We start from the raw sequence: 14,306 nt of genomic DNA, 5'->3' as shown, positions 1-14,306 counted from the left end.
AAGACATTAATTCAATATGCTGTATTGTTTAACAGTGTAAATAAACAAGGGTGCACCATGCAAATGTATCTTCACACTGTGGGACAAAAACAAAGAATAACATTGCCTACATAAACCAATCCAGTGTATGTCATTGATACATCCGACCCTCAGTTTACCAATTCTATTCTTGGCTGCAGTGAATAGGTCTGCTTTAAAGCTATTGTGCAATGCGGGTTTGCAAAAGTTTGTTAAAACTCCTCTGTGTTATGTCAGGGAGTATCCACATCCAACATGGCCTAAATGGAAAATTCAACCCTCCCAGTCATACCTTGGGGGGGGGGGGGGCAGCTGATATGGCTGTTTCCTAAACCACAATTAAATTGTAGTTAATGTCTAAAATAACAAATGTTCATATGAACTCACTGGGGGACATTTATCAAGCAAATTAGTTACACAATGAGATGCAACTCGAGCTGTATCTCCTACAGCAAAGACTCTGCAACAGGTTTACAGACCTGTGCACCTGTGTTCCTGGGCAGCCAAGTGCGACAGTTTGGAAAGATCTAAGACAGATTTATTACTAAAGCTGAGACCCATTTTCACTCTAAACCAGTGGTCATCAACCCTGTCCTCAGGGCCCACTAACAGGCCAGGTTTGCAAGATAACTGAATACATCACAGGTGATATAATTTGCAGAGTGATTGCAGTATTCTAGTCTGCATCTTCCCAAGGTAATACATAAAACCTGGCCTGTTAGTGGGCCCTGCGGACAGGCTTGATGACCACTGCTCTAAACAGACATATAATTAAGAAGTGACCAGGGTCAGGTTTCAGTCAGTCGCAGCCAAATGAGGAATTTATTACTTGCACTGTAACCTTGTATATTTCCTGTCCGACAATGTACCTCACTGCTCCTGTTTAGCATTGATTTGCCATGTGACAGATTTGACAAATGTCCCCAAAATCTCCTTTATTGTTGGCACCCCAAAATTTCACATTAAAACTATCCCAATACATTTTGCTAACAGTGTGTGACTTATTTTTATTTACATAATCTCCCTTTTGATGAAACGTCCTCTTGATTCTGCCAGGGACATTCTTTTAATTGTCTGCATTGGAAAGATGTGCAGTTCTGTGTACCCTTTGAAGGCCTGCCACCTCATTATGCATATATGAAAAAAAAATAGGCCATGTTAATAGCTTATTCTGCCCCACCCAGTTCTGGGATCTGCACAACTGGAAGGTCCCACCTATCACCTAGGCAGTGCAGGCCCTAGGATGAGGTGGGGGAGAGTGTATTTAAGAGGACTTTTTTGATACTTGAGGCTCACTGCTTTTATTTGTGTGAATTTTTTGACTACTCAGTATAAGGAAAACAATTTAGGTTTACAGTCACTTTTAAGAGGCATAGTGATATGTACTGCATTAAAGATCAGTACATTTGTAATAAGAAGAATAAATATAAATTGAGATACATAGAATTTAACGCTCATTAATAGCTCTGGCTCACAATCTTAACTAAAGGATGAACTCTGTACCTTGAAAGTAGGCATTTTTCTGACATTAATCACAAAAATAGCTAGCACCTACTGTACAGTGTTTAAGTATGTGTATTGTTGTTTTTATTTATAAATGATAGGCATAACTATGTGCACTTAGCACATAGGCCGACGAGTGCTGACCGGAGTGTTCTGCTGGGGGGAGGGGGGCGTCCCCGTCCCCACCCCCCTGTCAAAAAACAATAGCTCAGCAGGGGAGCTCATTGTACCAACATCGGATTGTTAATACAGCGTCTCCAACCTGAGCTGTCAGGTTTTTCTTTTTCGTTCAACCTGCTGTATTGAACGAAAAAAAAAATATAGTGTGTACTAGGCCTAAGTCATACAGTAGAGGACAGGAGGAGTGATTAGCCACAAAGAGTCTTTTTCACAACGTCGAAAGTTAGTTCCCATGTAGCTATTTGTGTTGGGGACGTGTTTCCGTCTGTAGAGCAGCAAACCAGTGGTACTTTGAGATGGGCTCACAGTGCCTTATGACATTTGTCTTATATATAATATTATATATATATATATACACACACACACACACAGTACATATACAAGGACTGGGCAATTAAAATTTTCCCTAAAGTAAAACCACTAAATTATATCCTTTAGTTTGTTTGCCTGGTTAACATTTTTGCCTGCATGGTTCCCTTGAAAATGTTAATAAGGGAATTTCCTGCATATTATTTGAAGTGGATAAAACTGTGAGCACAATCATCTATGTCTTAGAGAGTGGTACAGTAAAAAATGGCCTAGGGGCAAGTAACTCTGGGATGGACAGAACAAGTAGCCATAGTGTTTAAAACACCCATTTTTTATTGTTTCCAATAGTAGCACATACTGGTCAGCACTATAAAACTGTCTATGTGCTCTTCGCTTGGACTGACAAATTCCTGAATTTGAGAGTAATTTGCCTACTATTGACACTTGATTTGATTAAATTAACCTACTATTGACAGAACTGAAAAGTCAGCTTGGTATATTATGGCAATTTTATGCAATATTGTTTATTGCCGTTCTGTCCAGATGAACATCCCGATAAAGACAGGCATACACATGTCAATTCTCTCTGAGTATGAGACCTAATATCTTACACTTGGATTTACTATTGTGCCTTACAAACTCTTCTATCCTGTGTAACATTATGTCCTTAAGTATTAAGGACTGGCAGTGAGTGACGCAAAGCATGAAACATCACTAGAATTTAACAATACCTAATTCATTAAATTCCCTGGGCTGTGGGAGTAGAACATTAGGACAGGACACACCCTAGACAATGTCAGTGATATATGACCCAGGTTATGTTAAAACAGTAAACTGGCTGTGTGAGAAGCTGCAGAGGCTGTATTACACAGAAGTGGACTGATCGGGGAGGTTGACACAGCCACTGAAGCCAGGTAAGGTCTCATCTTGGGAGGAAAGTTAGCACTAGTAAGAAAGGAAATATTTAGGTTTCGAGTAGGAGGAGGAAACCTTTGCCATTTCATTTTTCACGGAGCCATAAATCCTATAAGTTGTATGCTTGGGAAGAATGTTTTAGGCTGGCTATATGCAGGAATCTGATCAACATTTTTGAAGAAGCAGGCTCTTGGATGATCCCCTTATCGGTCAACATCTATATCAACTATTGCCTAACTGGGGATCCTTCTATTTCTCTCTGTGTGTTGAGTGTGTCAACGATTGCCTAGTATTTTCAATTGGAATTCTGCTTTATCAGTCGATATAAATCATAACAACAAAGCTTTCCAAGCTGCTGGATTTATTGCAGCACCAGATTCCACACACTGGACTGCACAGGACAGCCATTTACCCACTTAGGTGACATGTTAATCTCCAGCTGATATAAAACTGCACGCTCAAGAGGTATAAGGGCTTTTTACACTAGTGTACCTAACGGCAGGCTTTGGGGGTTATTTGGGATGTTCATGGGCACCTTCATATCTCTATTTTCTTGGCTACTGGATCTTTAAATAGTTGTTGGGGGGACTTTTAGGCTTTGCTCCAAGTGGTAGCACCGTTTTTTTTTTTTTTTACACGTGTATTATTGGTTATGCTTTTACCACACAGGCCCATACAGTAGAGTATTCTTCGAGATATGACCCACAACATCTAATTAAAATTTTTAATTTATAGATATAAATTCAAATGTAAGTCAGATATCATTACAATGGATTACATTGAAATAGACTCCAGCCATGCATTTATGTTCGTTATTCTTTAAGTGAAAGTTTTTTCAAATCTTAAGACTCTATAATTGAATCTTTTTGAGAAAGTTAACGGTTAGCATAGCAAATGTGACCAGCATGGGATTCAAACTGTTGAATGAGTCAAGCTCTGTTTTAACCTACTGAAGACATGCAGTACTAGTGGGTTGGTCTAAGCAGATGCTGGGTTCTGTAGAAGCTTAGTATATACCTTACACTATAGAGCACCTGCTGTTTCCCTGTTAGATTTTCCCTGACTTCCTGTCTGGTAAAAGGTTGTCCCCAGAACAAAAAGTAAAGGGAAATATCTTTCACTGCAGTATTACCTTGAATCAACTGAATTTATTTTCTGCTGAGAAGAGGAGATTAAGGGGGGATATGATCAACATGTATAAATACATAAGAGGTCCAAATAGTGAACTTGGTGTTGAGTTATTCACTTTTAAGATCATCACAGAGGACAAGGGGGCTCTCTTTACGTCTCGAGGAAAGGAGATTTCTGTTCCAAATACGAAAAGGCTTCTTCACAGTAAGAGCTGTGAAAATGTGGAATAGACTCCCTCAAGAGCTGCTTCTGTCCAGCTCCTGTACATTGCGTTAAAAAAAAGGCCTTGATTCTTTCCTAAATGTACATAATATAACTGGATACTAATATTTATAGGTAAAGTTGATCGGGGTAATATCCGATTGCCTCTTGGAATTTTTCTCCTGCTGGATCAAATTGGATCATGCTTTGCATGGGTTTTTAGCCTTCCTCTGGATCAACTGTGGGTATAGGATTGTGTATCTAAGATTTTATGTTTTTTTTTTTTTTTTCTTTTATTGGTTGAACTAGATGTCTTTTTTCAACCAGTGTAACCTGACATGGGTTCTAATCGTTCCCCACTGTATCCAAAACAAAAAAAAGGTTCTGGTTATAGATGCAATTTAATCAATGTATGGAGGAAGTGCTTCAAAAAAATGTTTATTTGGTCATAGAGCTAATTATACATGTATTTTTACAGACTTCCAAAGGAGAAACCAGCAACAGCCCCAACACCAGTTCCACGTATCACCAATAAGGACAGGCAAGTATTTAACACTGCAGCTTTTTCTTTCCTACTTACTATTTTAAAGCATTTTTATCTTTTTATTTGTATGTGCAGCTTTTTTGTCTATTGATAAATCCATAGCTACAGTGAAGAAATAAAATGTAAACTTTCCAACAGAGCTGATTATCCCTGCTACTCCACAGCAAAGTCTATAAACACTCTTGCTATAAAGAAAAGTGTGGGAGTAGGCTTGAATTAAGAAGCAATTCCTTTATCCAAACTGTCCCAGAAGTCTCAGTAAAGTCCAGTTATGGAAGCCACATGATTGGGGCTTTACTTGAAAGTGGGTGGATTTTAGATGTTGTTGAATGGATTGGGGGATCTTAACTGTGGTATTCATTTTGTTTGCAGAGATGGACGTGAAATGTTAGTAGTAGTAGTAGTAGTTGCAAATGATCTCAAGTCTTTAAATTAATCTGAGGATGGCTTATTTTAGCTATAATTTACATGATCCCTTTGAACATGTTTATGTTTAAATGAAATAGCTGAATTAATGGCATTTTGTATGAACGAATGTAAGATGCAACAAGTAAAGCTGTCTAGTCCCTTTAGGAGGTATTGCCAGGCATCACAGTATCTAAGTGGTTAGACCACTTGCCTTGTAGTTTTAGGTCCTTTCGTTCATTTCCTATAATTAACTTGTTCTCCCCATGTTTATATGTGTTTTTTTGCTGCTACCCAAAAAAAACACATACTGGTAGGTTGACCAGCTAGATTAGCCCTACTGAATGTCAATATGTTAAAGACACTAGACTGATATTAACCAAGATAAAAACGATAAAAACATAAATCATATGGGAAAAGAGGTATGAGATATCATTGTACTCTGGTAGACATCATGGACCTTAGACTTGGCTATATAGGAATTTCTTGTGTGGGCAGAGGGAGCAGTAAATGGTATACTCTGATATACATATCTCTGTTTTTCATTTCAATAATTTTTTAATAAAGTTTTACAAATTACAAAATAATAGATGAATACAAAGCCAGCAAGAGACTTGGCATTGATCAAGGGTATAGTTACAGGTCATAAACCTCCGTACTCAAATCACATTATGGCCACACCAGTGGGATCACCCACACACATATTGGGGCAACCCAACTGCAAAGTAATTGTCGTCTTAAAGAATACCAAAAGGTACAGAAGTGTATGAACTATGGGTTAGGAAAGGAAGTAACATTAGAGAGGAGGTAAAGAAAAGGGCAGGTTAGGGGTAGGAGGGGTTACAAGGGGAGGGGAAAAGAGGGCCTTCGGACAGGGAAAACCTCCCTTAATCCCTGAAACATTTATGTATTTTTATTCATGTATATTTTCCCATCATGCAGCACATTTCCATAAGATACTTTTCTATTTTAGGTTTAGTCTGTGTATATAGTTTATTTTGTTTACCTATTTTTATTTGCCTTCATTATTAGTGAGAAACCTGCAAATGAAGCTCCCTTGGCTGTGATCTCCCCAGAGCTCGATAATAAGAGGTATTTCCTTTAAATGAATAAATATATTATGAAATCATTTAAAATATAGATATATATATATATATTCACACTGTTGCCAAAAGTATTGGTACGCCTGCCTTTACACGCAATTGAACTTTAATCGCATCCCTGTCTTAGTCCATAGGGTTCACTATTGAGTTGGTCCACCCTTTGCAGCTATAACAGCTTCAACTCTTCTGGGAAGGGATGTCCACAAGGTTTAGGAGTGTGTCTAGGGGAATGTTTGTCCATTCTTCCAGAAGCCCATTTGTGAAGCCAGGCACTGATGTGGACGAAAAGGCCTGGCTCACAGTCTCCGCTCTAATTCCAAAGATCTATCTGGTTGAGATCAGGACTCTGTGCAGGCCAGTCAATTTCCTGCACCCCAAATTTGCTCATCCATGTCTTTATGGACCTTGCTTTGTGCACTGGTGTGCAGTCATGTTGGAACAGGAAGAGGCCATCCCCAAACTGTTCCCACAAAGTTGGGAGCATGAAATTGTCCAAAATGTCTTGGTATGCTGACGTCTTAAGAGTTCCCTTCACTGGAACTAAGGGGCCAAGGCCAACCCCTGAAAAACAACCCCACACCATAATCCCCCCTCCACCAAATGATTGGGACCAGTGCACAAAGCAAGGTCCATTAAGACATGGATGAGCAAATTTGGTGTGGAGGAACTTGACTGGCCTGCAAAGAGTCCTGACCTCAAACCGATAGAACACCTTTGGGTTGAATTAGATCGGAGTCTGCGAGCCAGACTTCTCGTCCACATCAATGCCTGACCTCACAAATGCGCTTCTGGAAGAATGGTCAAACATTCCCATAGAGACACCCCTAAACCTTGTGGACAGCCCTCCCAGAATAGTTGAAGCTGTTATAGCTGCAAAGGGTGGGCCAATTCAATATTGAACCCTGCAAACTAAGACTGGGATGCCATTAAAGTTCATGTGCGTGTAAAGGCAGGTGTCACAATACTTTTGGTTAAATAATGTGTATATGGCATAATCTATGATTATTCGCCACAATCCTGCCCACTCCTGAATACCCTCTCCTGCTGTGTGATGTTTTGTGGCTGTTACATGTGCCTTCTGCATTGTGATTCAGATCTACTCAGCCCTCCAGACCTGGGACAATCAGCACAGAGGCAAGATACAAACCTTCAGAGTCCTTGGATGACCTTGAGCTGATTCCCAGCAGTAATCAGTAAGGAGTTACATTAGGGCTTGTGCACATGGCTATTGTATTGTGTTGCATTAAGAAGTGATCATCCCTATGATTATAAATTGAAATATTATTTTTCTTTGTAAAGTATCACTTTGTACTATCATTCCTAATATAACCTTATCATGGAAAATAGGATAACTGCAAAAGAAGGGCAAATGAGTCCTGTGTAGGGAACATGGCACAGGACTAGACAGAAAGTTTACAAAAGTTTCTCTGTCATGTGCTGACATGTATGGTTAAAACTGAGCTCGACTTTAGGAAATAGTAAGCTGAACAGCATTATTATAGAATACAAGGTAGCATAACGTTTCTCTACATAGCTTTGGTTTTGGCTTAATGGAGCTCCAGTGTGTGCATGCTGCACGCAATTGCCATATTTTTTTCCAATCTTGTGCTTGAAGTAGATATTGGCCCGATACCTAAAATGTAATACATTTCAGCTTACCATTCGTTACATGTGGTGGTTGCAAACATTCTTTTTTTTTCCCCTTAATTTTTTCCTGGTGACCCTGTCAGCAACACATTTTCTGTCCTAGAGTCTTATGCCCCGTACACACGATCGGACATTCCGACAACAAAATCCATGGATTTTTTCCGACAGATGTTGGCTCAAACTTGTCTTGCATACACACGGTCACACAAATCTTGTCGGAAATTCTGAACGTCAAGAACGTGGTGACGTACGACGACCCGAGAAAAATGAAGTTCAATAGCTAGTGCGGCTCTTCTGCTTAATTCCGAGCATGTGTGGAACTTTATGCATCTGAATTGTGTATACACGATCGGAATTTATGACGGATTTTGTTGTCGGAAATTTGAGATCTCAAATTTTGTGTGACAGAAATTCCGATGGAAAATGTCCGATGGAGCCTACACATGGTCGGAATTTCTGACAACAAGCTCCCATTGAACATTTTCCGTCGAAAAATCCGACCGTGTGTACGGGGCATTAGAGTGATGACACTCGCCCTACTATATTAGGGACATCTCCATAACATAGGAATGAGGTCTTCTGTAGTCCAGAAAGAGAAATTGTAACTTTGCCAATTTATAACAGTCAGCAGAAGCTGGGAAAATAAGTTATTTGTTCATCAGGATCATCAGGTATTTTTTTACTTTTCAACAGATATAAAACACTTTCACTAATATATTTAACCAAGGGATCAAACAAAGGAAGTTCATTGTTGCAATGTTCTAGTACAATGTATGGTAAAGTAATTTACAAAATAAGTATTTTTTTTTTTTTAATCTGCTTTATGTTTTTTTAAACAAATAAGCATACCAAATCAATATTCGCTTATGAAAGGAAAAACTAAAAAAACAAGATATTAAAATTGAGGATTAATTAGAGGCTAATATCAAGAATTGCTGTGGACAAAGTTGTTATGCTGCAAATGGCTGCTCTGAACAGCAGACAAATTATCTATCAATGACCATTGTGGCAAGAGATGTCAGTGTTTTTTCTTATACACAGACCATGATCTAATCTACACCCTTAAAAATATACCCAACGGGGCTGACATTGTAGGAGGTTCTGTAGGCTTAAAGCTGAACTAGTAAAAAGTGAAGGCATAGTATGAGTTAAGTCCAAAGAGGTGTATGCCACCTATTGGACTTATCACTATTATTTACATCTGACAGGTTTATAGAACTCCCAAAAGACAGCTACAGTCTGATGCTGGACCTTCTGGTCTTGGTACCTTCAAATGTAGAGTTGCTGCAGCTGCTATGTCAAACAGCTAAATACACAGTTAAAATACCAAAGTGTTTGTAGTTCTGTTGCCAGTCTTGTGATCCTAAGATTTGTAAGTATTACCATCACACACGTTCCTGGAATGGGCTCAAAATTAGCGGGTGTTGCAGCAACTACAAGGTGGAGACTAGAGACATCATAGATCAATGCAAATATTTGCTAGCACACCACAGAATCATCAAGTATCATCCTAAGCTTTTATTGAAGAACAATCCCATCACAAAGGACCAAGTTCAACATTTCTGAACCCTTTGCCAGGTTCTGCGTGGTCCTGAAACATTGCACTTGGCATTTGTAATGTGATTTTTCCTCAATAAAAGCTTTGGATGATGCTTGATGAACCGTGGTGTGTTGGCAAATATGTGCATTGAGTCTTTTGATCCTGGCTCCCCAGCCAGACACCACAGCTAGCTCTGTGGCTTCTCCGCAGAATGCACTGAAGTCTGGTCAAAAACCTGCCTCATCCTGTGTTTGAACAATTAAAAACCAACAGCATCCTGCAAAGTTAATTCATTGTTCTCTCCTCCTGTAAGCATGCACATGCTGCTAACAGACAGCACTGCAAGCCAAGTTCACACAGAACGAAAACTGGTTGGTGCAGCAGGGACCGGACAAATTTCAATCCATGAGCGGGCCTCCCTATTTGACAGAAGCCATCATTAGGTCTGCTTTTATTGAACGGTCCCGCTGGAAAACCTTCTTCAGCCTATCAGCAGCTGCTGCCAATTGGTTGCAGCACTGATCAGTGTATTCTGACATCTTAGGAGTCCCCACTGTCAGAATACAATGGCACAGTGGTGGGGATTCTTGCATGCACTTTGTGTGGATGCAGTAATCTCTTCCCCTTTTATTTTTTTCAGACCACTGGTTTAGCTTTTTATAGTACTTGTATTTAAAAATTCAGTACTTTTCAAATATTACAGACTAAGTGTAAAGGTGTTTTTATATTTCCCTGGAGATTAGCTTTCAAAACTTTTATTTTCAGTTTTTGATTCCTAATTTGCAAATTAGCTGATTCCCTATACCAAAGACCCAGAATAAATGATTTTCTTTGGCCATTTTTTTACAAGTAGGAGACATGTTACTTCTTTGGTTGTCTTACCGATATTATCATCATGACTGACACAGGAAACAAATTATATTGTATGGTATAAGTTGTGGGCACACTAAGGTGCTAATGTTGTTTGTTCTTTTCATGTGCATTACTTTTTTTTTTTTCCCCTGATGTTACCTTTTATGTTATGTTAGGCTATGTATGTTCACTTTAAATGCAAGTGGTATTTAGAGTTGTTCTTTAATATACAAAGAACAGATAGTAAATACAAAATTCAACAATATTTCTCTTTTCTATATCTCCAGCATACCCTCAAATTCAGGAAACAGAAATGTCAAGATATCTATAGAGACATTATCTGAGCAACCACAAACAACTGAAATCCACAAGACCGAGAGAAGCAGCTCTCCAAGGTGATTATCTGCCATATTAAAGGTTCAGTTCACCAATTGATATTTGTTGGCAAACTGCGTTCCCAGGTCTTGCTGCCGGCTGCAACCTTGGTGTTATATTGTATGTTCACTTCAAATGCAAGTATTTAGAGGTTGTTCTTTTACTGTCTATTATCATCTCTTCAGAATGCGTGTTAATGCATGTTGCCCTCAGTAGAAGGTTGTGGTGCCATTTATTGTCAAAGGCACTCCAATGCACTAACCCAACACACCTCCAATGCACATGCTTTGGAGCTCATCACAACGCCCTGTAACACATGACTGTCCATCATGGTGCACTGCATTGGAAAGAATGGTGCATGTCCGTTTTTTTTTTTCTTTTTTTTTTTTTTTTTTTTTGTCTATTCAGGTGCTTTGGCAGGCCATTCATTTAAATAAGCTGCCTTAACCCAACATGTGCTTATGTGCGAAATAATGTAAGGCTCTGAAACAAACAGGTGTCAATCCAGCCCGTGGTACAAAGAAATATAATGTATACAGAATTCAACAATATTTCTTTTTTTCTGTATCTACAGCATAACCTCGAATTCAGGAAACAGAAATGTCAAGATATCAATAGAGACATTATCTGAGCAACCACAAACAACTGTAACCCACAAAACAGAGAGAAGCAGCTCCCCAAGGTGATTATTTGCCATATTAAAGGTTCAGTTCATCAACTGATATTTATTGACACCTGAGTTCCCAGATCTAGTTGTTGTCTCCAACGTTGGTGTTATATTGTATGTTTACTTCAAATGCAAGGAGCATTTAGAGGTTGTTGTATTAGGGTCTATTCTCATCTCCCCACAATGCGTGTTAAAGCATGCTGCCTGTGCATTGTGGTGCACCGCGCTGGAAAAAATGCTGCATGTTCATTTTTGTTGTCTAATCTGGTGCTTTGGCAGGCCATTATTTGAATAGGCCGCCTTCATGCAACACATGTTTATGGGAGAAATAACACGCGTTAACACAAGACAGTGGAATGGACAGGTGTCAGTCCAGCCTAAGATACAAAGAAATATAGTGTATACAGAGTTCAACAATGTTTTTATCTTTTTTGTATCTCCAGCATAACCTCAAATTCTGGAAACAGAAATGTCAAGATAAAAATAGAGACATTATCTGAGCAACCACAAACAACTGAAACCCCCAAAGCAGAGAGAAGCAGCCCACCAAGGTGATTATCTGTCATATTAAAAGGGTCAGTTCACTGTTAGGGGCTGCACCAAGGGTCTCAGGTGCTATCTGCAGTCATGGGCAGATGTAGGCAGATGAATCTAGGATGGAAAAGGACCTGGGGGTCCTAGTAGATGATGGGCTCAGCAATGGCATGCAATGCCAAGCTGCTGATAACAATGCAAACAGAATATTGGCATGCATTAAAAAGGGGATCAATTCCAGAGATAAAACAATAATTCTCCCGCTTTACAAGACTCTAGTCAAGCCGCACCTGGAGTATGCTGTCCAGTTCTGGGCACCAGTCCTCAGGAAGGATGTACTGGAAATGGAGCAAGTACAAAGAAAGGCAACAAAGCTAATAAAGGGTCTGGAGGATGTTAGTTATGAGGAAAGGTTGCGAGCACTGAACTTATTCTCTCTGGAGAAGAGACACTTGAGAGGGTATATGATTTAGATTTATTGGTGACCCCACAATAGGGATAAAACTTTTTTGCGGAAGGGAGTTTAATAAGACACATGGCCACTCATTAAAATTAGAAGAAAAGAGGTTTAACCTTAAACTATGTAGAGGGTTCTTTACTGTAAGAGCGGCAAGGATGTGGAATTCCCTTCCACAGGTGGTGGCATCAGTGGGAAGCATCGATAGTTTCAAAAAACGATTAGATAAGCACCTGAAAGACCACAACATACAAGGGATATACAATGTAATACTGACATATAATCACACACATAGGTTGGACTTGATGGATTTGTGTCTTTTTCAACCTCACCTACTATGTAACTATGTATGGGAGTTCTGGTCTTATGAACTACGATATGGGCTGGGGATTAGAGTTGTCACCTCTGGAGTCCCATAATGATATAAAAGAACTCAAGACACCCATTTATCACCTATCCCAACTTAGTTTTCCTAAAAACTCAAATGTGTTTTTCAGGCCTAGTCCACGTTCCAGAGAAAGCACCATGACAACCACAGAATCTAGACACCGAGTTTCAGAGACACTTGAAGATACAATGCTGGAATCAAGCCCCAGCAGGTATGGCTCATTCTGTTATCCTTATTCTTTCAGAGGTCTGTGATACATGCAGGGAAATGTGAAACAAAAAAAGCGCAGTATTGGGAAAAACAGTACAAAAAAAAAAATATATACTCAAATACTTGGAAACAATACAATGTAAATTGATTTTTCGATAACCTTCAACTAGGCTTATTGTAATTGCTGCCAACACCTATCAGAGTGTATCCACATGTGACTCTCAAATAAAATACAAATTAACAAAACTAGTGTAGTGCAACCAATATAAAACACATTTACTATATGATCAAAAGTCCCAATAATGTGAAAATTCCACCATTTAACTCTGGGTGATAATTCATAAAAATATAAAAAATTGATGATAATCAGTGACTTCAGTGACCACCATCTCTAGCTTGAATGCCTGCTCACCTCCAAATGTTGACCCCACTACAGAGTCCCAAACGCCTGATAGCATGTCTCTCAGAATGCCATGGGATAAATCCTCCTCTTGGCGTCCCTGGACCACGTTGACCTCCTCTTGGGATCTCAAGCAATCATGTATGGCCATAGAATAACATAGCGCTCTCTGTTTTGAATATTTAATAAAACCACCCAAAGGGATTAAAATACTCACATAAATATGTGAAAAAAGTGCATATCATGAACTCTCCAGGTTAATATAAAAAGGAAAAAATTAAAACAAAATCGTCCTGAATAACGGCACCTCACACCTGCACACTTTGCGCTCTCTGTTGAGCTTCTTCAGCATGTCGACCTGCTGAAGAAGCTCAACAGAGAGCATAACGCGTACAGGAGTGAGGTGCCATTATTCAGGATGATTTTTTTTGTTTTTATTTAAGTGTGGAGAGTTGATGATATGCATGTTTTTCACATATTTATGTGAGTATTTTAATCCCTGTGTGTAGTTTTAATAAATATTAAAAACAAAGAGCACGCTAGTTTCTCCTTGTTATTCTTTGGCCATACATGATTGATTGAGATCCCAGGAGGAGGACAGCGTGGTCCAGGGACCCCAAGAGGAGGATTTATCCCATGGCATTCTGAGAGACATAGTATCAGGCGTTTGGGACTCTATAGTGGGGTCAACATTTGGAGGTGAGCAGGCATTCCAGCTAGAGGTGGTGGTCACTGAAGTCACTGGATATCATTATTTTTTAATATTTTTATGAACTATCACCCAGAGTTGCACAATGGTGGAATTTTCACATTATTGGGACTTTTGATCATATAGTGAATGTGTTTTATATTGGCTGTGTTACACTTGTTTTGTTAACATGCAGGGAAATGCTTGCCTAACTGAACTCATAGCAACGCAATCAGTGA

At 39.2% G+C, this 14,306-nt stretch overlaps 1 protein-coding gene across 7 annotated transcripts in view; it reads left to right on the top strand.

The window, feature by feature from the left end:
* Positions 1-14,306, top strand: part of ZNF185 (zinc finger protein 185 with LIM domain) — a 190,173-nt gene that overhangs the window by 137,346 nt on the left and 38,521 nt on the right. For 5 of the 7 annotated variants that reach the window (XM_073599096.1, XM_073599100.1, XM_073599099.1 and 2 more), the window contains 7 exons: positions 4,736-4,798; positions 6,239-6,298; positions 7,404-7,502; positions 10,636-10,743; positions 11,298-11,405; positions 11,834-11,941; positions 12,879-12,980. In XM_073599096.1, coding sequence (XP_073455197.1) covers positions 4,736-4,798; positions 6,239-6,298; positions 7,404-7,502; positions 10,636-10,743; positions 11,298-11,405; positions 11,834-11,941; positions 12,879-12,980 — 648 coding nt within the window. The remainder of the gene's footprint in view (positions 1-4,735; positions 4,799-6,238; positions 6,299-7,403; positions 7,503-10,635; positions 10,744-11,297; positions 11,406-11,833; positions 11,942-12,878; positions 12,981-14,306) is intronic. The other 2 variants (XM_073599097.1, XM_073599098.1) reach the window with 2 other exon arrangements.

This window comes from Aquarana catesbeiana, linkage group LG09 (genome assembly GCF_042186555.1).
Source record: "Aquarana catesbeiana isolate 2022-GZ linkage group LG09, ASM4218655v1, whole genome shotgun sequence".
Classification (NCBI taxonomy): Eukaryota; Metazoa; Chordata; class Amphibia; order Anura; family Ranidae; genus Aquarana; species Aquarana catesbeiana.
This window is presented reverse-complemented; position numbering and strand designations above follow the sequence as displayed.